General features: G+C 39.5%; 1 protein-coding gene across 2 annotated transcripts in view; it reads left to right on the forward strand.

The window, feature by feature from the left end:
* The first annotated feature begins 264 nt into the window (after window positions 1-264).
* The window catches only part of BCKDHB (branched chain keto acid dehydrogenase E1 subunit beta), a 2,914,018-nt gene continuing 2,888,239 nt past the window's right edge, over window positions 265-26,043 (forward strand). The window contains exon 1 of one of the 2 annotated variants that reach the window (XM_044074074.1): window positions 265-519. In XM_044074074.1, coding sequence (XP_043930009.1) covers window positions 309-519 — 211 coding nt within the window. In that variant the 5' untranslated portion in view covers window positions 265-308. The remainder of the gene's footprint in view (window positions 520-26,043) is intronic. The other variant, XM_044074065.1, reaches the window with a different exon arrangement.

Here is a 26,043-nt window from a genome sequence, read left to right on the forward strand (position 1 = left end):
ATTAATTTGTATTTTTCAATGGTAACAGTTCAGCGGGCTGACACAACACTATATACTGTGCTAATATTAAATAACATTTCACACAACATTCCTAATTTGAAAAGAGACAAAGTGAATCATCTAAGTTAGGACGAACTTTAAAGCTTAGTAAAGTTCATTTAAAATATTGCTAAAAGGGCACATGTTATGATAGGCGGTGCCACAGCATCCTTGCAGCTGAATGGTGAAACTTTTCGGACGCATTAGCTTGGCTAGCCAATCGAGACGCTTCGTTTCTTTACTGCCTCCTGGTGACGTATTTCAACTCTATGTGTGCGACCATGGCAGTATCATCAAGACTCTTTTTTAATGGAATGTCACTTTTTAATAACAGTATTACTTATATTAACCGCGGATTGTACAGCACGTTGGGAAAGGTGTTGTTTCGAGTTTCATTGGCTTCCGATGTGCATAACATTTCTCAGAAACGTCATGCAGCTCACTTCAGTTTTCATCCTGACCCAACACCAACACAGTATGGTGAGCAGCCCAACGTTAAGAGTGTCCTTGTGCTAATTGGGGTAGTTGCAAGAGCTTGTGAATCCTTACATTATGTAGCAACAGTTCATTTGACAGGTTGAATAACAAAACAGCAAAACGTGTATTGTACAACTGTAGTATGCTGATAAAGTTGAAACTAATAGTCTAATGTACATGTGAAATATGTCTACTAATAACCTGTCTGTTGGGGGTATTTATGTAGAACCTTTGCTAACAGGTGCACTTCAAGAAAAAAAAAACTTGCCTGTTTGCTTTTTCAAACATCCATTACCCTTCATTCTTTTTCCTGTAAAATAAAGAGCATATCTAAAAGTAAACAAAGAAGAAGCCTATAAGTTAAGGACGTTATTTAATTATGATTCGTTTTAAAGTGGATAGCATAAGATGGTTCATCTTAACATATATGTCTTTCGTTGTTTACTGACGAAAGGTAACAAAAATTGCAAATGTTAGGCTTCCCAGAACTTAGATGTGTGCTGTTAGGTTTCTAAAGATTTTTATTATTTCATTTTGTCAGAAAGAAGTTATATGTGTGTGTGTGTGTATATATATATATATATATATATATATATATATATATATATATATATATATTTTGGAGTGAGTTGGATGAAGTGGTGATGACTGTACCCAAGGGTGAGAAGAGTGGTGATTGGAGCAGATTTCAATGAGCATGTTGGTGAAGGGAACAGAGAGGATGAGGAAGTGATGGGTAGGTATGGTTTAAACAAAGGAATGCAGAAGGTCAGATGGTAGTGGATTTTGCGAAAAGGATGGACATGGTTGTGGTGAAGATGTATTTTAACAAGAGGGAGGAGCATGGGGTGACATACAAGTTTGGAGGAAGATGCACACAGGTGGATTATATCTTATATAGGAGGGCCAGTTTGAAGGAGATTGAAGACTGTAAAGTGGTGACCGGGGAAAGTACAGTTAGGCAGCATAGGATGGTGGTTTGTAAGATGACGGTGATCAAGAAGAGGAGGAGGAGTGTGAGGGCAGCACCACGGATTAAATGGTGGAAATTAAAAAAGGGTAATTGTGAGGTGGAGTTCAGGGAAGTGTTAAGACAGGCACTGGGTGGCAGTGAAGAGTTACCAAATAGCTGGGTAACTACAGCAGAGCTAGTAAGGGAGACGGCTAGAAAGGTGTTTGGTATGACATCTGGACAGAGGAAGGATGACAAGGAGACATGGTGGTGGAATGAGGAGGAGAGTATACAGAGAAAGAGGTTGGCAAAGAAGAAGTGGGATTGTCATAGAGATGAAGAAAGTAGTCAGGAGTATAAGAAGATGAGGTGCATGGCAAAGAGAGAGGTGACGAAGGCTAAGGATAAGGCATATGAAGAGTTGTATGAAAGGTTAGACACTAAGGAGGGAGAAAAGGACCTGTACTGATTGGCTAGACAGAGGGACCGAGCTAGGAAAGATGTGCAGCAGGTAAAGATGATAAAGGATAATGAGGGAAACATACAAGCGAGGAGAGTGTGTTGAGCAGATGGAAAGAGTACTTTGAGGGGTTGATGAATGAAGAGAATGAGAGGGAGAGAAGGTTGGATGATGTGGGAATAGTGAATCATGAAGTGTAATGGATTAGCAAGGAGGAAGTAAGGATAGCTATGAAGAGGATGAAGAATGGAAAGGCTGTTGGTCCAGATGATATACCTGTGGAAGTATGGAGGTGTTTAGGTGAAATGGCAGTGGAGTTTTTAACCAGATTGTTTAATGAAATTTTGGAAAGTGAGAGGTTGCCTGAGGATTGGAAAAAAAGTGTTTTGGTACGGATTTTTAAGAATAAGGGTGATGTGCAGAGCTGTAGTAACTACAGAGGGATTACATTGATCAGTCACAGCATGAAGTTATGGGAAAGAGTAGTGGAAGTGGTGCCTAGAGAGGAGTTGTGGTATTGTATGAGGAAGTCGGGAGTGTCAGAGAAGTATGTAAGAGTGGTACAGGTTATGTACGAGGGTAGTGTGACAACGGTGAAGTCTGCAGTGGGAGTGACGGATGCATTTAAGGTGGAGGTGGGATTACATCAAGGATCACTTCTGAGCCCTTTCTTATTTGCAATGGTGATAGACTAGTTGACAGACGAGATCAGACAGGAGTCCCTATGGACTATGATGTTTGCGGATGACATTGTGATCTGTAGTGAGAGTAGGGAACAGGTGGAGGAGACACTGGAGAGATGGAGATATGCTCTAGAGAGAAGAGGAATGAAGGTCAGTAGGACTAAGACAGAATATATATGTGTATGAATGAGAGGGAGGATAGAGGATTGGTGAGGATGCAAGGAGTAGAGGTGGTGAAGGTGGATGAGTTTAAATACTTGGGATCAATAGTTCAGAGTAATGGTGAGTGTGGAAGAGAGGTGAAGAAGAGGGTACAGGCAGGATGGAGTGGGTGGAGAAGAGTGTCAGGAGTGATTTGTGACAGACGAGTACCAGTAAGAGTGAAAGGGAAGGTCTACAAGAGAGTAGTGAGACCAGCTATGTTATATAGGGCGAGTGGCATTGACAAAAAGGCAGGAGTTAGAGCTGGATGTGGCAGAGTTAAAGATGTTAAGATTTGCACTGGGTGTGACGAGGGTGGACAGGATTAGGAATAAGTATATTAGAGCGCCAGCCCAGGTTGGAAGTTTGGAGACAAAGCCAGAGAGTCAAGATTGTGTTGGTTTGGACATGTGCTGAGGAGGGCTGCTGAGTATATTGGGAAAAAGATGCTAAGGATGAAGCTACCAGGTAACAGGAAGAGAGGAAGGCCTAAGATAAGGTTTATGGATGTGGTGAGAGAGGACATGCAGGTGGTTGGTGTGATACAGCAATATGCAGAAGACAGGAAGAAATGGAAACAGATGATCCGCTGTGGCGGCCCCTAACGGGAACAGTCGAAAGAAGATGATGATGATTATGATGTTTGTATAGACATACACATGTATAATATATAAAACCAGTTTGACACTGTTAATCATGGGAAGAGTTACCTTAGAAAAGGTACATCTGCAGGGGATGTGATCCATAAAATAAACACTGATTTCTATGTGGCATGTATATGAAATTTATTTTATTGACTGTGAAACCTCAGCTTTGCCTGCTAAGAACTAGCTGTATTCAACTGGACGTATAAGAGAATTTAAGTACCTTTTATTTGCACTTTTTTCAAGTAATACAGCATTTTAATTGATTTATTTGTGTTGCATTGAATATTAACTGAACTGGAAGTTTTGACTCTGTTTTTTCAGTTAGTGCTTGCTAGAATTTTATTGCCTGTTAGTAATTGCAGGTGGGGGTAGTCTCATTCATTGATATCCTGTCACTGCCTATTTAAGTGATACATTTTGGAATATTTTCTGCTTAAAACCTCAGCTTTGGCCGGCTAAGATCTAGCGGTATTCAACTGGACATATAAGAGAATTTAAGTACTTTTTATCTGCACTTTTTTCAAATAATACAGTATTTTAATTGATTTATTTGTGTTGCATTGAATATTAACTGAACTGGAAGTTTTGACTCTGTTTTTTCAGTTAGTGCTTGCTAGAATTTTATTGCCTATTAGTAATTGCAGGCGGGGGTAGTCTCATTCATTGATATCCTGTCACTGCCTATTTAAGTGATACATTTTGGAATATTTTCTGTTTAAAACCTCAGCTTTGGCCGGCTAAGATCTAGCTGTATTCAACTGGATGTATAAGAGAATTTAAGTACCTTTTATCTGCACTTTTTTCAAATAATACAGCATTTTAATTGATTTATTTGTGTTGCATTGAATATTAACTGAACTGGAAGTTTTGACTCTGTTCAGTTAGTTCCCCACCCACCCTCCCTGTTTTTGTTTCGCTGTTAATCTTGGTGGCTTTGAAACTGCTCGCCCCTCTTGTAAATTTGTGTTTGGATACTCCTTCTGGGCCCATCTCATTTGCTCACTCAACTCAGTGCAATGAGATCATATTCTGATTTCAGGCACTCCTACTGTGTACAAAGAGAGCATCTGGGAAAGAAAAAAAAAATAAGCTTGTTTCCTGCCTTTCCTGTAAGTGGTCCAGACTGTTTGTAGGCTTCTGAGCCCCCAAGCCTTTTTGTGTTAGAGGGAAGCCTTCTAGCTTAATTTTGTTTCTTAGAACCAGCCAGTTTTCTAGTTTCAGCACTCAAATTTGTTTCTTTGAACTCAGCACTTGTTCAGAACTCATTGTAAGCACTAAATAAGCTGCAAATTACTACATCACTCAACTTTCCTCACTTGTTTAGAGGAAAGCAGTTTTTAGTACTTAATAACTAAGCACTTATCCAGGCATGTCTAAGGGTCAGCTCCTGCTGATTTCTCTTGTCTAACTGATGAATTTGGGCATCTTGGGGCAGTGCAGCAATTGCCTCGTGCACAGACAACCCTCTCCTCCTACCACCCAACACTACAACCTGTGAGAGATGCACTTATATATAGCCAAGCTGGAAGCAAAGCTGTCTTCACCCAAGACTGGACTAGACAGTCAAGAGGAGAAGGTAAACACTTGCACCACACCACACTCATCACATAGTCCCTCAAAACCTACACCACCAAAACACACACATAGAAACACAAAACACACACCTACATTCACGGAGGCTCTCAATAAAAACCTGCCCAAGCATCAGGGACCTCCAAAGCAGAACGCAAGCAAACTCCCCCCCCCTGCAACACAACCCAAATGACACATAGCCCACAAACTCAGTGTGCCACTCAACCACAGCCCATAAGGCATAACAACGTACCCAACACTCTAGTCATAGGTGACTCTATAGTCAGGCACACTGATGTTCCACTCACCAGGCTAAACAATGAGAAAGTTACTGTCAGCTGCCTGTCAGGTGCCAGGATCCGCCACATAATGCACGCACTCAGGTCACTCCACAACAAGTACAAATATGACACTGTCATTGTCCATGCTGGTGTGAATGACCTGAGACGTACCTCCCTGGACTACATGAAAAGAGACATGGAGGAGCTCTGCGATCTTGTAGCCCAGGCAGGTATGACCCTAGCTCTGAGTAGCTTCCTGCCATCACCCAGAATGATACCACAGTACAAGGACAAAATGATTGACTTCAACAATTGGCTAAGATGCTGGTGTCATTCTAAGGGGAACCAGTATTTGTCTGCCTGGGATGACATGATCGACAGACCACGATGCTTTGCCAGAGATGGCCTGCACTTGTTGCCCTTGGGATTACGGATACTGGCTAATGCTCTTGCCACCCCTATAGTGCATTTTTTAGGCAAGGTTCAAATGAGAAATTCACAACTGTAACAGGTACAAGCAAGCAAAATCTGAGGGTAATGCTACTCAATGCTAGAAGTCTAAACCTCAGAATGCACTCAGTCAAGGCACTCTTTAAAATGGAGAACATCGACATCTGTGCAGTGACAGAAACCTGGTTCGAAGCTCCAGGGAGCACCCCTGCATTACCAGGCTATAATTCATACCACACCTTTCGGCCACCTAACCCGGAACGAAGCACTAAAGGTAGAGGCATGTCCATATTCATTAAGGATATCCACACCTCCAGGCTAGTTGCACAGCATAATGCACCCGAGATTATCCAAGTGCAACTAACTCTGGGCAAGACCGCAATCCAAATTGTAGCTTGCTACAGACCCCCCACTGTGCCCCAGGATTCCCACTCCTCATTTCTTGATACACCGGAAAGTATTAGGGTACGACCCAACACCCTAATAATGGGCGATTTCAACTACCTCACCATTAACTGGGAAAACTACTCATATACCAACTCTTTTGCTCAACGTTTTTTGGAATTGATAAATTCCAATGCCTTGGATCAGCTTATTCACACCCCTACAAGGGGCAACAATATCCTAGACCTGATCATTACCAACATGGGCAACCGGTGTTCCACACCAGATGTCAATTCCTCGTTGGTCAGATCCGACCATAAGCTAATCACCCTAGACATCCACATCCCACTCCCACCCCTAATTAGGGAAACCACAGTAAAAAACTTCTACAAAGCCAACTTCACACTTCTTAAGACAGAAGTGGCAAACTTCATGACACCCATGCAGACGGACAATAGAAGTACGACTGCTGAATCCTGCCCATATGCACTTTATAAGCACTTACACGAGTGCATGGATCATGCTATCCCTAATAGAACCAAGATGCTATTCTCCAAAAAAGGAAGCCGATCTGGTGGTCCTCTGCCATAAACAAACTCTACAACAGAAGAAAGAAACTGTTGCAAAAGAGAGTAAAATCCCATGACTGGAGGAACTCCCTGGTCAACCTCAGTAAGAAGCTGAGATCCCTCATAAAATTCTCCAAAGCTAGTTATGAAAACAAAATTGCCACTGACTCTAAAGGCAACCACAAAGCATTCTATAGCTATGTCAAGAATCTCAATGGCAACACTCAGATCTGCTCTGAGTTACAGCACAATGGCACTAAATATACAGAACCAACTGATATTGCCAACATCCTGGCAGATAGGTTCAGTGCTAACTTTACTCCCCTCTCACCCCCTAGAGGGCCCATCTCTATACCGGAAGAATGCAAAGTTCCTGTAATCACGGCTGCACAGGTAAAAAAACACACTCTCCAAAGCCAGGAACACAGCGTCCATGGGACCTGACAATATCCCAGGCTGCGTTCTACATGAACTACAGAATGAACTGGCACCCTACCTAAGTACCATTTTCAATCATAGCCTCACCTCAGGCTTTGTGCCCACTGAATGGCGCACTGCGATGGTTATCTCACTCCACAAAGGGGGAGCCACGACGGACCCCGGGAACTACCGCCCCATTAGCCTGATGAGCCTGGTTTGCAAGGCCATGGAATGTATCAACATGGAACTCATAAACAAAGACATTGGTAATCTCCAAACTGTGGACCCTACCCATTTCGTATTTGTAAAAGGCAGATCATGTCTCCTAAACCTGATTGACTTCTTTGAAGCAGTCACCAAAGCCATAGATGAGTGTAAGGTGGTCCACACATCTTATCTAGATCTCACCAAGGGTTTTTACACCATTCCCCACTCTGGAATTATAGATAAGCTCACTAAACTAGGTATAAATTCCTATGTCACAAGATGGGTTGCCAACTGGCTCACGGACAGAACCCACACTGTGAAAGTAGCAGACTCCAAATCTGACTTCAGACCAGTGACAAGTGGAGTACCACAGGGTTCAGTCCTGGGTCCTCTCCTGTTTGGTATCTACTTCTCTGAATCACAGGCTAACACAGAAGGTCTTTGGCTAACAAAGTTTGCAGATGACTGCAAACTAGGAGCCATAATCGAAACTCCTAATGATGTGGGCATACTACAAAAGGGCCTCACTAAGACAGGTGCCTGGTGTCAAAGCCATGGCCTGAAGCTCAATGCCAAAAAGTGTATTGTCATCCCCTTTGGTAAAAACTCTGTACCCATGAACTACCACATAGCTGGTAGTCTACTTAACGCCAAAAATGTGATCTCTCCTTTGATAATCACATTGCCACAGTAGTCAAGAAATCTTTCTACGTGGCTCACCTCATCACAAAAAGTTTCTCATCCAGAAAAAAGAGGTCATTGTTCTCCTCTACTCATCACTCATTAGACCCATTATAGAGTACAACGCCCCTTTTGGTATGTACCTCACAAGACATCTACAACAACTGGAAAGGCCACAGAAATACCTCACAAAGAGAATTACTGACCTCAAACAGATGCCCTAAGCAGACCGTCTCAAAAAACTCCAGCTTTACTCTGTCGCATATCGCCTACTCAGAGGCGATCTCTGCCTAACATATGAAGCTGTGTCAAACCCAGAGCTGTTGGACATGCTCCACTTAAAGAAATCCCAATCCCTCTGAGCTACACGCTCTAGGGACCTAAACATTGTCACCACAATAAACAGAACATGCTGGAGGGATAGATTCCTGTCCCAGAGACTTCCCATACTCTGGAACAGACTACCTATCTATGTCAAACAGAGCTCCTCATTAGTAGTCTTCAAGAAAAATCTTGATGATTGGATGGGAAATAGGAAATTCACCCCAGGGATCACTTCTGTGGCTCTGCTTGACAGGGGCACAGGAAAATTATTTTCTTGGGTGGCAAAAGCCAGGGTACATTTTTGGCTAGGCTTATATAGGCCCTAAGGCCAATAGCCTAGTACCTACCTATGAAACTGCTAAACCAGTATGGTATTCTAAAATTCTGAATGTCATTACTTCCAGTCTTTATCTGAGTTGTAGGATCATAGGAAATATAAGGCAATTTAGTCCAAAGACCATTTACACTTTGGCAATAACCCACACTCATACTGTATCTCCCTTCTAAAGAAAGGCAAAACATTTCATTCTTTGAGTAAATTTATGGGTACCCATTCAGTCATCCAAGTTTAATCTGAATGGCACTAGGATGCCATTGTGTTTAACTTGTAGAGGAATTTCCTTCCAGAGTTGTGGTAGATATTGAGTAATTTGTTTCTGCACCCAGTTTTATTTATGTGCTAGTGGAGACTTAAATCCCTTGTTTTGGTATTAGTAGAGTGATGTGATTTGTGAAGATATAGGAGATCATGGAGGATGAAGGGGGGGGGTCCTAATAATGTGACACTGAAGTCAAGAACCTGTAAGAAACCTAGTAAAATGATAGTGTTTTCCAGCCCTTCCTGGTAGTTCAAGGACTTTAGGCTAACAGTCTTCTTAGTTAGGAAGTTCTAAGGCCTTTCCATTTGCTTATGTCTAGAAAGGTACTTCTCAAAGGGGGTGTTGCACTCTGTAATTTGTCTATTTAGGGCTGTATAAAGATGTTATGATAACTTCCTTAGACCAGATGGAGATGGCTTTTGAAATATTGCATTGTTTGAGCATTAATTGCTTATTAGTAAAATGGGAAAAATGTTTATGTTACTTCTGTTTACTGGAAGAAAGTAAGTGGCAGTGATCCTAGTCAGTGGTATGCGTCATTCCATTGTATTTTTATTTAGATACTTTTTGGATAATACTTAAAAGGCGGATATGACAAATTGCTGTATTGTGCATCTGAGTTTTCAAGTTTACTTTAGATTGGAGTAGCACAGACTTGGGTCCATGCAGATGTTAATTAATTCCTGGTGTGCAGGAGGATAGAAATATATTGTCCCATTTGTTCATTGATATTCAATATCTTAATAGCTGAGTGATGTCTTAGCGTAAGATCAACATGACCTTTGGAAAGGTGAAATGATTGGGTAAGAAATATCTTTGTATTGGAAAACAGAGTTACACATATGGAAGAATGTGTGCATCAGTTTTTATCAGTGTATGTTTTACAGCGAAAATGGTGCATAAAGAGCTATGAAGTAGAGGCAGTGTGTGAGTGAATAGGATATACTCTAGGATGTTAAGGAAATTAAAATAGACGATGGCCTACATTGTTATTGTGGTAGTGGTTCCAAAAGAGACTTTGACTTGTATACCATTTCCAAAACTGTTAATCAAGAACAGTGATATATTTGTATTCCACTAGTGTACAGGATCTGTGGTAGCAGTTGTATGCTTTAAGAAGGTTGCACCTAAGAAAATGTTTAGTCTGTTTGAATGATAAGGATTGTCAGTCAGTGGGTGCATCCTAATAGAATTCTAATTATTTATCTAATTTTAATAGAATGTCCATTGATAATGTGAGAAGTTGTAAAGTGGAGTGCAAGGTGGCGAAATAGGTTAAGATCTGGTTTGAGAGAATGTGATTGTAAATGGAGATCCTTTTGATAAAATTAAGGTGTCTAGTGGAAAGACACTGGATTAGTTCTGTGGTAAATCATGCTTTCATTAATAACTTTGCTGCAGAGGATAGAAGACAGTGTGCATTTTTTTGAACATCTAAGGTCTGTAGCAGGGTAAAGAAGATGGGTAAACTGGAGTAGAATGTTTGAAATCTGATTAAAAAATTGTATTCGTGCATGTAGAAAATGAGCACAACATACTGATCATACAGTAAGTTAGGAGAGACTGGTGGTGTCAGATTAGAAAGGGGATTAGGGTTGGTATGTCTGACAACTTGTATGTAGCTTAATAATTTGCTAGAGGTGTAGGTAGAACTAGGTTATGCAAGAGCTGAGTAACAGATAAAAGGATGCAAAAAAGATAACGATTGCAGTGCTGCCACTTTGGGTCATTAGTAAGTTCTGGGTTGGAATTCTTTAGGCAGTTGTGAAACTTTAACCTGTATAAAGACAGGTATGTAACAATTCAGGGAAAGGCAATAACGACAGTGCCAGATGGCTGAGAAAAAGATCATGTGGAGGAAGGAAGGAAGAGTTTGAGTTAGGTTAAGCTCAACTTCATCTTCAACTGAAATAAATATATATTTTTTTCTTATCAGGCTAAGTTCAGTTTTAAAGTAATTACTCACTAAGAACATGTTGGTTAAGTTTACTATTTAGATTCTTTGATTTACTTTGCAGGGTGTCATCATAGCCCTACTCCTGGCTGTTAAATCCTTGGGTATACACGCTATATATTTGGGTATACACACTATATATTTGGTTTGCCTTTGCTGCTACTTACTTGTACTGAGCCTAGTGGTATATGTTTCATTAATAAATTATTAATAACACTTAAATATGCATCCATTTCCATATTTTTGGAGTTGTTTCCCCCTCCCCTTGAACACTGCACCTCTGGGTTGTCATGAAGTAGAGAGTGCTGAAGGGGAACTATTTGGAGAGTGTATGTAACCAGTCGTCCACAATGCCATCCCCACCGGTGAGCCCATGTCATATTTCCTGTTAATTTACTTGATGCACTTTAGCAATGCGATCGCAATGTCTGTTATGCAGAGTACCCTACCTTCTGGTCTGACCAGTTTTTGCTGCTTACAAGTCTATGTCCTGCTTTATGCCCATAGCTTGTGCAGTGTCAACTGCACACAATTCGGGAACTGCTGTGTATCTTGCATTCAGGATGGACCATGTCTATTAATCTAGCTGTTAAAATTTTAAACAGTACATCAGTGTAATAGGTAATAACTGCATGACCGCAGAAAGTTTTAGAAAGTACAGCATGTAACACAGAAAGGTAGAAGAAATGAACATTGGAGGAATCGTCAAAAGTTTGACTAAAAATATTTGTAGTTGATTGAATTGTCAAAAACTGTCACTGGAATAATTATCATGAATAAAGTATGCAGGGCAAGTCAGTGAAGGAAATTTACTGGTGTGGAAATGTGCAGGTAAGGAGTGTAGTAGGCATGTGGGAACAGAGATTCCATAGTTTTCATCAAGTCAAATTGAGTGAGGCCTGAACAGGATGAAATATAGTGGTCAAAGCTTCAAACTGAAGAAGTGTACCAAAAGGTAATCACCCCTTCTGCTCCCCCACAGCCTCCTTGTTTATATGGACTAACATCACTTTCACACAACCACAGTAAAAAACCAAAAGCCCACTGTGACGACCATGCCCTGGCCCAGCAGTCAAGGAGCCTCAATCCTCACCACTAACACCAGGGAGGTCATCTCCTAAAAGAGAAAAGGATAACTAATACACACAGTAAAGTACAATTTTCCTTAAGTGCACACAGAGATCACAGTCATTCTGGGGCTGGTTGCTCCCTTGCTCACCAGGTCCCCAATAAGACTCCCCACTGGCACAGCTATAGGGTTCAGGTTTCAGCCTAGCTGGGCAAGCTAGAACCTCCAGTAACCTCTCTGTCCAACCAGTGCTTCGTGTCCCTGCTAAGTAGCTGGCACAATGCACACACACTTTGAGATAAGTATTTATACAACTTCACAGACTCCTGGGAAAGGCTAACACAGATTCTCCAGCTTTGCCCCTTTACCCAGACCATATGGTAGTATTCCCTGCCACCACCCAGCTAATAATATCAGCTACTAAAAGGCCCTTAAAAGGGTGTCCCAATTATTACTGTGCAATATTATAATCCAATGGTAGTATGACTAACAGTCAAGGCTTACTTTAGAGTGGCCTGGTACAATAACCTCTGTAAATATGCAATGTACTCTAGAGCTTATCTCAACACAAATCAGCCACAGGTGGAAGGTTTTGAAAATATTTAATAATAAATAAAACACATTACAAAACTACTACACAACAGAGATATCTGAGTTCACAGATCACACAGAAGCTTAAAATAATACAGTAGGACAGGTCTGATTTCAAAGAAAAATGCCTAATTAATCTTTACTAGCTTTAACTATTCCTACAAGAACTCACAGCGCTAAAACTTACATGTGAGCATAAGCAGAGTGCTGAGTTAGCTGTCCAAAGTCAAAATGCTTCCAGTCTTTTGTGAGAAATAGTATTTAAACATTAGTAACAGACATGACTCTAAGGCCCTCCCAAATTACATCATTTGTGGCACTTAGGTTTTCCCAGTATTCATATTGCATCATCTTAACACCTGGTCTGAGTTCAGTTCTCAGGCCACAAACTGCATTATCTAGCAATCTAACACCTACTCAGAAACTTACAACAATTCAAGGCATTTCACATATACATTCTAGCAGAAACCAGAGCAATAAAGCACCTTCCATATGTAAATTCTGGTCATAAACTTTAGCCTTAAAACAATGGGCATGAAACCTTCATCCAGACGCACTGGAGCCAAATTCTAATATGAAAGGGTCAGAACATGCATCACTGGGCCGGTAGAGTGCAATGTTGTCACATATTTTGCAGTTCCACATTTCACATTTCTTTTACACTCAAGAAGCATGCCTGTAATTTACATTTATTTAAAAATGCCAGAATTATATATCAAATTATGTTTGACTAGGCTGGCAGCCTTCGCCCATCTCTCCCCAGTCGTCACACCTACATATATAGATGGAGTCACTGCTGCTAAGCAGGTAGATATCTCACTGACAGTAATTTCCAGTGCAGCAAGCAAATGGGGAGTTCAAGATTGGGGAAACTCCGTCTACTTTACTCATGGCAAAGTGTAAGGTAAAAGGAAAAGATTGTAGGAGGTGAAATGTACAATGGAGGCCTTCAGGGAACTAGAAAAAATCAGTCTGTTGGACTTGCATATAAATGCAAAACTAAGTTATGAGAATTGGTACACTTCTTCAGTTCTTGACTGTTTAATTTTTATGCAATAAATAACTTAGTGTTCTATTTCTGAGTTTATTTTATGATCCAGCGTATTTTGTTTGTTAGAGGATAGTGAGTTAAGCAGTCTTGGAGGGCTCCATGACAGCTTAGTAATTAGCAATAAAAAGTGTGATCACAAAACTATAATTAGTTACATAACCTTCAACGGTTAGACATTCCTCAGACATTTTTACAAGTGTTTTTGCCCCTGTTCCTTTGCTACTTATAATAACTCTGAGATGATTGTTCCTTAGAGTTATTTCTGATGTAATGGCTAGTCAATACATATATTTTTGCTACTCTGAAGAGAAAGCATATTCTCGCCCATAGCATGCCAGAATGCCAGTGTGAAATGTCTGAAAATCCCTGTAATTGGTACCTTTGTTTAAAAGCCTGTATGTCATTCCTTCTTTGAGTGATCTTTGTGAACCTTTCAGGGAAGTATAGTGGGACGCAAGAGTGTAAAATCATCGTAAGGCTGTCATTCTTCATAACTGAAGTAGTGGACTTTGGAAATGGCTGCGCATTGAGTAACAGCTTAATTCTAGCTCTCCCAGTGTGAAAAGAAAAACTCAATATTGAAGGCCAGTAGACGTTTGTGTTTATGGATACATTTCAGTAACTGGCTAGTAAATGTACTGCCTGGATACCAGGAAAAAAGAAATACAGAGCACCTGGAAAAAATCAGCTACAAAAAGTGAGAAAAGAAACACTGACTGGGGAAAGTTCTGCAGCTGCTCAGCAAAAAGAAATGCAACCTCCAGACATGGCTTCCAGTAATATACAGGAAGATATAAGACAACTGCACACAGACCTATGAAACACTTATGGAATATATCAGCACCAGTAATAAAAAGGCTAGAAAAATGGAAGAAGCTTTAAACATGTTCAGATGAGATGATAAAGCTGCAAAAATTAGAGGTCATAATGAAGAAAAGGCTAGCTGAATTTGAGACTGCTCAGAAAGAGATGTTTCAAAAAATAATAGAATTAGAGGACAGAACACGTATGGAAAACCTGAGATTTTCAGCTATACCAGAGAAGTTGGAAGGAACAGACTGCATTAATTTTATGAATGCAGAAATAAGCAACAGGACTGGTATTCCACAGCAGGAGTTGTTAGTTGAAAGGCCACATTGTGTGTATGCTCCAAACCTGGCTATGAGAAAGCAACCTACACCTTTAATAGTAAAGATGCAATCCAACCAGCAGAAGGAGTTGATTCTGACACAACTGTGGCAGAAGGACAAAACACTAAAAGTGGGAGACAGCAGAGTGTTTGTGGGGAATGATTACTCATTGTACACCAGGCAGAAGAGGAGTAAATTCATTCCACTATCCATGGAATGTCGAGACTCTGGTGTGGGATTCAAACTGTTGTACCTAGCTGTCTTCAATGTATTCAATCATTTTTTGATGAAGTATATGCTAAGGAGGGAACACAAAAGTTTGTCCAATAAAAAGTGAGCTGTGAAACAGAAGGAGATTCTTCTTCTTGTTCTTCTGGTAAAAAAGACCACAGAGAGACTGTACCTGTGAAACCTTTTCCACCGTTTCAAAAGAAAATATCATAGAGAGGAAGGAAGGAAGCATAAAAGTTTGTGAAATATGACAGAACAAGAAAATTTGGAAATATTGGACTTTTTCAGAATTTGTTGGACGTGGTGGGGGACTATGAAGTATACGCCCTACTGTCATTAATGTTTGGAAAAATGCTTTGGGGAGAGGAAGAGAGTGGAAAAAGTTAACTAAGTAAAAAAAATATTTTTTCTTAATACTACTATTTTTGTGGTGTATTGTTTTCTTTGTATACTATTAAGTCTTCTGTTTTTTAAAATGTAATAGGGATTGAAAATAGGTGCTGCTGTTCTTTTTTTCCTTTCTTTCTCCTTTCTGTCTTTCTTGTTACATTTTAAGAACTGTAGGCACTGCAATGTAAAAAAAAGCCTAGTTAAAAGAACATGACAAAAAAAATTAAAGTGCTTTTTCTCATTCTTGCATGAGGATGACTGGATTAATGACCTTAGACTGATTTAGTAAAATGTTTTGAGAGAAAGCAAGTAAATGAAAAAAATATTGAATATCATGAGTATTTTTTTCTAGCAGATTGTATCCTTAGTAGCAATTCTGTATCGGGCCCTCATGTCTCCATGGAAACAATCTGATAAACAGAAACTGATTACAGTCTGGTGGAGACTGATTGGCTGGGGAACAGAGAAACTGGCTAGACGATAATGTTCTCTGAAAGCATTCAGGGGTTTTCCCAGATGGGAGAGCTATGAAGCTGTGACAGAACCAGTTAACACTTGGTAGAAGCAGAGGCTGCATCATGTATCTTAGCATGGATAACCTTTATTGTAGGTTAACTCATGTTTGTGAGTGTGGCTGTCAGTTTGGGATATTTGTTCCTGTTAGGAGGGTAACACTTTAGTATTCAAAACCGTATATACTTTTGTGTGTTGGTATTAAATTAATGGCTTTTAGGGGGGTATTCAGGGTTTTTTTGTTTGTTTGAGGTCTTTAAATAAAACAAAAAGTTTTGTAAGATATGACAAAAGTTCAGATGGATATGACAAGAAACAACTATATAAAAATTAAGCCTGGCAGTGTATGTATATAACACCAAAAGCTGGAACTAGACATTTTAACTGAAAAGGTCTTACATATAAAAGCTGGGAATGATAACTTTTTAATACAATGATGCTTTCTGCAGTGTCTTTAAATGTCAGTGGTCTCACAGATGAATACAAAAAAAAACAGAATAGTGAACTGTATTAAAACTCTACTTACTAACTGTACTTGCAAGTCTAACCTTCTATCATGCTGACCTTTCCCAACCTTTTCTGTACTCTCCTAACACATGTACTAACAACCCATCCTCTCCTTCCCACCCCATCTTAATCTTTCCATCTCTCTTTAACATCACCTTCCACTACTATCACAAACTCATTATACTTGACATCTACCCCCTGTCCTATAAACCCAAGCCAAAATTTCACCACCAACTTTTTTGAGCATCCCACCCTACCTCTGTCCCCAGTAACTTACTACTCGCTGGTGATATTCACCCAAATTCAGGCCCACCCTCCCATGTCCATAACCCTACACCCATAAACAGCCCCACCACCCCTACATCCTCCCACTCCCAACTCAACCTCCCCTAAATCAAACCTCACAGTACAAATGTCTTTCTATCTACTCCCTGAATATACGAAGCCTCACTAATAAAATCTCTGAGCTACATGCTTGGATAGCTCATACCACTCCTCATATCACAGCCCTATCTGAAACCTGGGTAAAGCAGACATAACAAACAATGAAATTCTGCCACCTGGTTACAACATCTACTGCTTCGATAGACTCAACAAAAAAGATGGTGGTGTTGCCATTCTCCATTCAAATAATCTTAACCTCTCCACCATTCCCACACCTATTCCTCATTTCCACCCAACTGAACTCATCATTCTCAATTGCCATCTAAACCCACATAAGGCATTTGTCATTGCCTCTATTTATATTCCTCCTGGTAATAATATTCCAATCCTAGAATCTATCCTCTCCTGGTTCTCTCACAACATACTGTACGAAATGGTCATCTTAGGAGATGTTAACATAGACTGGGCCAAACTTGCCACTAACTCCCCACAGCTCTCCATTAACCTCTACGGATTCCACCAACTAATAACATCCCCTACTTACCTACATAATAATATCTCTTCCACTTCAACCATAGACTGGATTCTCACAAACTCTCCCAACCTGTACCACAATCCAACTACCTTACCTAATTCTTTGAGTGACCATCATCCTACAAGCATACTACGCCACTCTTCACAAGCACTCAAATCTCACTCCTATTGAGACTGCCGTAACTTACGTAACTTTAATTACTACCCAATTCAGCTCTATCCTCACTTCTATTGACTGGTCCATCCTTAAACAACTGCCCCTAAATGATGCTGTTCACAAATTTAATAGCATATTCCTTGATATTCTCAACTCCCTAGCCCCCCTACAAGACGTATCAGAATCAAATCTTACCCTGCCCCCTGGCTTTCTAAAGAAACTAAATCACTCATGAAATACCGTGGCAACATTTGGAAAGCCTGGACTAAGTATAAACAACCTACCCTACTTCACAAATATAAAGAACTTCGGAATCTTGTCAAAAGGCTTATCTGTAAGGACAAAAAAATCATACTGCAACTCTCCCCAAAATAACTGTAAAACAAATCCACAAAAATTCTGGTCCACCCTAAAAAAAATTCTCAATCCCGGGTCCAACTCAAACCCCTCCCCTTACCAAAATAATAGCCCCCTAGATACTGCTACCCTTCTAAATAGACATTTCATCGAAACTGTCCGGAAACTTACCCCCTCAAACCACAACTCAAATAACCCCTATACCCCTCCCAAGCCTCAAAACGGTAATCTTTTCTCCTTCAAACCAGTTCAAACCTCATATATAAAGTCCCTCCTTCTAAAGCTTAAACCTTGCTCTCCCTCCTCTGACAACCTCTTTTCCTCAAATTAGCTGCTGAATCCATAGCCTACCCTGTAGCTATCTTAAATAGATCTATCCAGGAATCTTCAGTACCAGACATTTGGAAGTCCTTCTTCACTACTCCCTTGCATAAAGGGGGAAAATCAACTGACCCATCTAACTTTTGTCCAATTGCCATCCTCTCTCCTCTCTCCAAACTCTTAGAAAAATGTGTACACTCTCAACTCCTAAACTATCTCCTAGAACATAACCTCCTCACACACTCCCAACATGGCTTCCCCCCTACTCACAGCACCTATACAGCCCTCCTGTCTTTCACACACTCAATAGCGGAAGCTCGAGACAAAGACCTGCTAGTATCCAGCCTCTTCCTCGACCTCTCAAAAGCCTTCAACACTGTCTCTCACCCCCTGCTTCTAACTAAACTTTCTAACCTCCGTCTAGCTCCCACCTCCCTAACCTTTTTCTCTAGTTATCTCTCTGACAGTCAGCGATCTGTTCGTTAGCTCTCCTCCTGCTCACCCTACCTCACAGTAATCACTGGGGTGCCTCAAGGCTCCATCCTTGGACCCCTCCTATTCAACATCTTTACAAATGATCTATATACCTCCTGCAAACAGTCTGTACTAGTCCAATATGCCGATGATTCAACTCTCATCTGCACATCCAACAATATATCTGACCTTCACACACTCACCCAGGACACCTTTCTTTCTGTAGAAAAATGGTTTGCTGAAATTCTTCTTATCCTAAACCCCGAGAAAACCCAACTTCTGCTATTCTTTCCCTGGATTCTCTCTCACCTAAAGTCTAACTTTCTTATCTCATCCTCCAATAACACCACCATTCAACCTGACTCCCACACAAAACTTCTAGGAGCCATTATTGATGATGAACTTAAATTTAACCTACACATCCTTCAAAGTATAAAGAGAACTCGCCAAAAGCTTGGTATGCTCTACCGAAATCATAGATTCTTGACGTATGATGTCAGACTGTCCCTGTCTCAGGCTCTTCTTCTCACTTCCCTACTCTATGCCACCCCTATACTAACTAATATTCAAGCAACTACCCTTGCTAAACTCCAACAGACGTAGCACAAAATAGCAAGGTTTATCACAAACTCCCCACATAACTCACCACTGCATCTCACTACAATGGCTAGACCTCCCACAACAACTTCTACTATCTCAGTTACAAATTATTTATTCCATACTTTATAAACCATCTTCATGCCCTGTCCTGTCTTCCTTGGTATCCATCTACACACCAACGCGCACACTTCGGACATCTAACAACTCCTTAACATCTACCAACCAAAAAAATCTGTTGGTAGATTACTTTAAAAATCCACCCTATCCCTATCCCTCCCATCTCAATTACACTCCATCTCACACCCTTTACAATTCAAGAAAGAACTCAAACTACACTCTTTTAGAACCAAAAGTTGTTCCTGCCATGACCCTACCTACCTTCACTTTGTCTCTGTAGTGCACTCTTCATTACAACTTCACAGCACACTTTCTTCTTATTCCAGCACAATTTCTGTTGTACCACCATTAAATACATTCCTCTCTGTATCTTATTTCTCTCACATCTACTTTTCACCAAAATCTTTTTTCAACTCTAGACACTCTTTTCACCCCTCTCATGGTTCCTATTATATACCTTATTACACTAGTTCCAGTTGTACAGGAATTGTACATTCCAGTACAATTTCTGTTGTACCACCATTAAATACATTCCTCTTTGTATCTTATTTCTCTCACATCTATTCTTCCCCAACATCTTTTTTCAACTCTAGACACTCCTTTCACCCCTCTCATGATGGTTCCTGTTATATACCTTACTACACCAGTTATAAAATTAGATACTTACACCACTCGCACATTGGAAAAAAAAAAAAAATTTTGTTTGGTGTGCCTTTGTAATTACAGAATATATTTGAACTTGTACTATTTTAGCCAATTAATGATTGCTTTAATCTCTTATGCATGTCATTATTGTACTCTTAACTGTTATGTATACTTAATATCTCTGTCTGTAATTGGAGTTTTTCTCCTCAGGTCTCCACTGAAAATGGGTTCCTAGCCCGGTTAACAAATGTCAATAAACAAATTAAATAAATAAATAAATAAAACACGTAGAATGCAAGTAGGTATGTTAAAGGAGACACACTTAGAAAGAACTAAACAAGTGAATTTGATAAAGGTTGTCAGGATGGTTATTCAGTGGAGTATCTGGGACAAAATAAAAGGGGTTTACTTATATTAATTGCAAGAGGAGCTCCGATAGTGATAGAAGAGGATAAAAAAGATGATAATGGCAGATTTGTAGTACTAATGGGCTACTGGCAAGGGAGTATGATTACACGGACCTGTTTATATTCCACCTACAATTGCTATAATGAAGCTTAGGAAAATTCTGGGAGAAATAATCAGTTTTCAGCAAGGAATATTATTTGTAGGTGGGGACTGGAATTTGACTTGCAGCACTGGAGATGTATTTGGGGGGCTCAGAGGGGGAAGTATAACAAAGGAAGGTAGATTTTTGAAGAAATTTATGAAAATATTTGGCATGGAAGATGTGAATTCAGTAATAGGAGTTCAGAGGAAATTTACATGTTATTCCCCAAGATATAAAAGCTTTGCTAGGCTAGACAGAATTTACATTTTACAGGAACATGTGCATTTAATTGAAGGTCTTGATATGCATCCATTAACTATTTCAGATCATGCGCCAATAATAACTAAAATAACACAGGGTAATGAAATAAAAGTGAGACACTGGCACTTTCTCACCTAATTTAAGGAATGGGTAGTGGAGATTATTCAGGAGCTATTCGAGAGGATAGAAATTACTTCTGAAAATATAGCTAGGGAGTGGGATAAAGTTAAGGTGGAGTTTAAAAACAGGGTGGAAATTAAAAAAAAAAGGGAGTTGTGGTTAAGAAGTAACAAGAATTATTTAGAGAGACTGACAAATGTATGTTAAAAATATTGCAGAACAGGCAGAATTTTTAAGAACACGAAGAGCAGCAACTGCAGAATGCTAAGCAGAAAGTAAGGGATTACTTCAATGTACATGAGATCAGAAAGATTGCTGTTAAGCAACTGTTTTTTGATGACAACAGTAGAGCACAAAAACTTTTAGCATGATGACTCTGGCAATAGAAAGTAGAAAGGGCTGTTGCCAAGCTTAGGGAGCATATAACAATTAAGGTAACGAGATCCTGTGAAGATACTAGAAATATTTCAGAAGTTCTATGAAAGTCTGTATAAAGCAGAGAAATATGGAAATCAAGAAAAGATGCAAACGGAAATGTTTATGGAGGGTTAGAGGTAGATGAGACTCAATTACATACTGTTAGGATAGGAGATGAGATAAAAAGTATGATGTATAACTAAGTTACAGGAAAGTCTCCAGGAATAGCTGGTATTCCTATGAAAGTCTGGAAGCTTGGAGGGAAAAAACTGACAAGGATCTGGAAGTTACAGTGCTACCTATAATACTTGAGGATAAAGATCCATCAGATCCAGCTTCATACAGGCCCATTTCAATACTAAACCATTATTATAAAGTGTTCATGTTTATAATAGCTAAAAGAATGGCAGAAGTAATGCCAAAATTGATGGATATGGATCAGTGTAGTTTTGTGGAGGGGAGGCAAATACTTGATAACATTAACAGAACATTGATCTAGAGGGAAGCAGAATGTAAGAAAATGCCATTGTTGTTGGTGGGTCTTGATGTAAAGAAAGCATTTGACAGAGTAAGCTTGGACTTTATGAGTAGGGCAATGGGAACATTTACATTTCCTGAAAAAAATTATAAGGTTGACTAGGAGCATATATGAGGGATCGGAGGTGAAAATTAAAGTGCGTGAGGTCCTGTCTGATAATTTCTGCTTGAGCAGACGAACCAGGCAGGGGTGTCCTCTTTCCTGTTTGTTGTTGCATTATATTTAGAACCATTGGCAAAGAAAATAAGGGACTCAGAAATTCAAGGGTATAATTGGTATTGTAGTTAAGAAAAACTGGCTCTGTTTGCAGATGATATGATTTTTTACATGACAAAATCAGAGAGAGACATTACAATGTTGTGGACATTTTGAGACAGTTTCAGATATTTTTGGGATACAAAATTAATGAAGCTAAAACAAAGGCAATAGCGGTAAATTATTTACCAACATATGAATTGGTTCAGCAATATCCATATTTATGGGGAAATGATAAAATTAAGTATTTAGGAGTATGGATTAAAAATTATTCTGGTGTGGCAGCTATAGATATGTGGGAAGAGACTAAACAAAAAATAATGGAAAAACTTAGATAATGGCAGTTTTGTTATACAGATATGGAAAACTTAGAAAATGGCAGCTTTGTTATATGGATATGGATAGTAAGATACAAACAGTTAGTGTTTTTGGTCATATTAGACTTGCACACAGGTCAAGCATATTTGTGTCAAGCATATTTGTATCAACCAGAGGAGAATTTGTGAATAGCAATTATTAACGAGCTGAAGGACTTTATCTGGGAGGGGAAGATGGCAAGAGTCAACTGGGATAAGCTGATACTTCCAGTAGAACAGGGCAGATTGGGATTACCCAATTTAAGGCATATTTCAGAGCTACACAGTTAAGACCCCTTATATGTAGCACAAGCAGAAAACTATAATTCAGAGTGGAAAATGATGATATAATAGGGGAAGCTCAAAAACAAAGAGTGACTGGGATTTTGGATGCAGGCCTTTAAGGAGAATAACAGTAATCATACAGAATATTGTATCTATAAAGTAGCATAAAGTATCCCAAGAACTAAGCCAACACGGGAATGGAGAAAGGAGGTTCTGGTGATAGGGATGACTGCAATTAGGGATATAGACAATCTGCAAAAGGGGGTTATAATTTATTGGAGAAAACTGGCAAAGGAGCCAAGATATTGGTAGCAAATAACTAGAGATGGAAAGATGATAGAATGGGAAGACTCTAAGAATTTTTTTGGACTGCAGGTTGGGAGATTGCCTTCCCTATCAAGGATTGATATCAGAGTATAGGCAAAGAAAAAGAAATGGGGGGTCTTAAATGGAAGACTAGCACTGGTAGGGTGTTCAATAGAGTAGAACAAAAGCTGCCATTAAAAAAAGGAATAATTAGTAGAGCATATAAAATATTGCATGCTAACTATAAGACTCAATCAGAGGAGGTTGGAAAGGATTTGGAAGAAAGATTGGATAAGCAATTCACAGAGAAACAGTGGGAGGATATATGCATGTCTCCCAAAAATGCAACAAAATCTAGAAGATTTAGAATTTTTGCTTGGTAAAGTTTAAATAGATAGTTTTATACCCCAAGTAGACTCCAGAGAATTTTTCCTCAGGTAGACCGCAAATGTTGGAGATGTGTCTGTGAAGAAAGAGGTAATTGGAAACGTATTTTCTGGGAGTGCGGTGAGTTGGCAGACTTTAAGTATTCTCTGCGGGATGCACTGTTGGAGATGCTGGGTAGGTATATTGGTGTGACGAGAGAGATGATTTTTCTGAGATATGATACAGAATTGGAATTGCCTAGACATACTAAGGCCTTGCTGTGTCTAATTATGATGGCTGCCAAAAAATTAATTACTAGAAAAAGGAAATCAAAAATCTTAACCAACCATACTAGAAGTAGTGAATATAGTAACAGAGATAAAACAACTGGAATTGAGATCTTTAGAAAAGGGTAGGAGCAACCTAGACAGGAAAAAATGAAATTGTGGGAACAGTACTTACAGGGGAGGAATGAGGTTTAAAAGAAGTCAGGACTTAAATGAGCTATATAATGTTTGACTGAAAATTATTGGGTAGATGGTAAGTGATATATGTTTGCAGTCAGTATGGTTTGTGATATAAAATGCAACTAGGATTTTGTCGGAGTGGTTTGTTTTCATTTATAAAAATGTATGATTGCGATGGTTTAATAAAGATGTTTCCTTGAATAAAGATGTTTATTGCTTAAAAAAAGGGGAGCAGGAATTGAATAATTATAGCAATATGTGTGAAGTATAACATTTATAAACTTGAACTTGTTAGTATGGTTTGATTACTTTTATGTAAATGTTAATTTGCCTATGTCATAAGTGATAGTTCAATAAACGTGTTTCAAATAAATTCCAGATAAAGGGAAAAAAAATTCTTCCGTTATGGATTTCACTCCAGGTTATTGTGGGACCAACCTGCATTGCTGCCTCAGCACCGGGAGTTTTGGTCGACTTTGTTTTCATTAACAAATGATTACCTGGTATGGTGATAGATGCATCATTTTTACTTCTGATGAAATGACAAATTAGTAAAAATGTATTTTTGGCATGTTTTGTATGATGCCCCAGCACTGGCCCAGTAATCAAGGAGCCTTAGTCCTCAGCACTGGCAACAGTGGGGGGTGTACACATTGGGAGGGTGACAAGTACACAGTAAAGTGCAATTTCCCTTAAGAGCACTCAGACCACAGTCAGTCTGGGGCTGGCTTCTCCCTTTTTCTCCAGATCCCCAATAAGACTCCCCACTGGCACAGCTAGAGAGTTTAGATCTCAGCTGAGTGACCAAGATAAGACCTCCATCACCCTGTCTGTCCAACCCGTGCTTCATAAGTAGCTGACAGACCCTCACTTTGAGGTTTGATTTACACACACACACACACACACACACACACACACACACACACACCTGAGAAAGGCTGGCACAGATTTAGTAGCTGTGCCCCCTTTTGCCCAGACTATAAGGTAGTTATTACTGTCTTCAGCCAACTGTTTATCAGTTACTTTAAGGCCCTTAACAAAGGGTGTCCAATCTTACTGTGTAATGTCATCACTAATCCAAATGGTAGTTTGACCAAGACCACCGCTATTAGGAGTGGCCTGTACAGTGTCACCAAATTGATATGCAAGTACTCTAAGAGCTTAAATATTTCTAGACAGACCAGCCCCAATTGAAAGGTCTAAACACATTTAATAATAAATAAGAAAAGAACAAGACAATACTAAATATGTATTCATATTGACTTCAGAGATCAAAATCACAGGACATATTTAAAACAACATTGCAGGATAGTCTCATAAATACAGAAACATCTAAACTAATCTTTACTATACTCCTTATCCAATCTAAAAGACATTACTGTACCCTAGTTAACTTACTTACTGAGCCAGGTAAGACAGATGTGATGAGTGGGTTTTCCCAGCTGATGCTGCCAGGTCAAAGAAAATATAAAATGCATAGTCACTCTCTGAGAGAGTTCTTAAATGAATATCTCAAATATTGATGCTGGGATACTTACAGCATGACATCACTTCTGGTCATCTGACTTCATTTCCCAGGCTCAAAAACAACCATTGAGGTAGCATTTAGCATCTGCCTGAGAAAATACATAAACAAAGCCTTTTCCTCAGATTCTTGCAGATCCTTGAAGTACTAAAACAATAAAACACTTCTACATCTCAAGCCTAGTAATTATCTCTCTTTCAGGACAATACAGAAAATTTCTAGTTTTAGGCATTGTGCCTGTTAGTGTACCGAAACTGAGAGATATCTTTTGTGTATGCCCAGCTATAAAGTAACTTAACCTAAACCATTCTTCTGAAGTTTTGCAAGTTAGTCTCCTGTGTTTAAATCTCCCTTTTTAAACAAAAAAATATCTCTTCAGCACACGTCTCTACAATATGACATACAATTGTCATTTGTAACATATGCATATGAATCATGTTGATATTCACAACTGACATGTAATCATCTACAAAATTCCAGACACCTGGGCTGTAAGTATCACCTTTTGTTACATTTCTATACAAGTCGTATTAATATTCACAAATGACATAATTATTTACAAAATTCCAGATAGCTAGGCTGGCGATATTTCCTTTTTTGACACCCCCCCCCCCCGAAAACTCAAC

This window comes from Protopterus annectens, chromosome 1.part1 (assembly GCF_019279795.1).
Source record: "Protopterus annectens isolate FY-2018-M chromosome 1.part1, PAN1.0, whole genome shotgun sequence".
In the NCBI taxonomy this organism is placed as follows: domain Eukaryota; kingdom Metazoa; phylum Chordata; order Ceratodontiformes; family Protopteridae; genus Protopterus; species Protopterus annectens.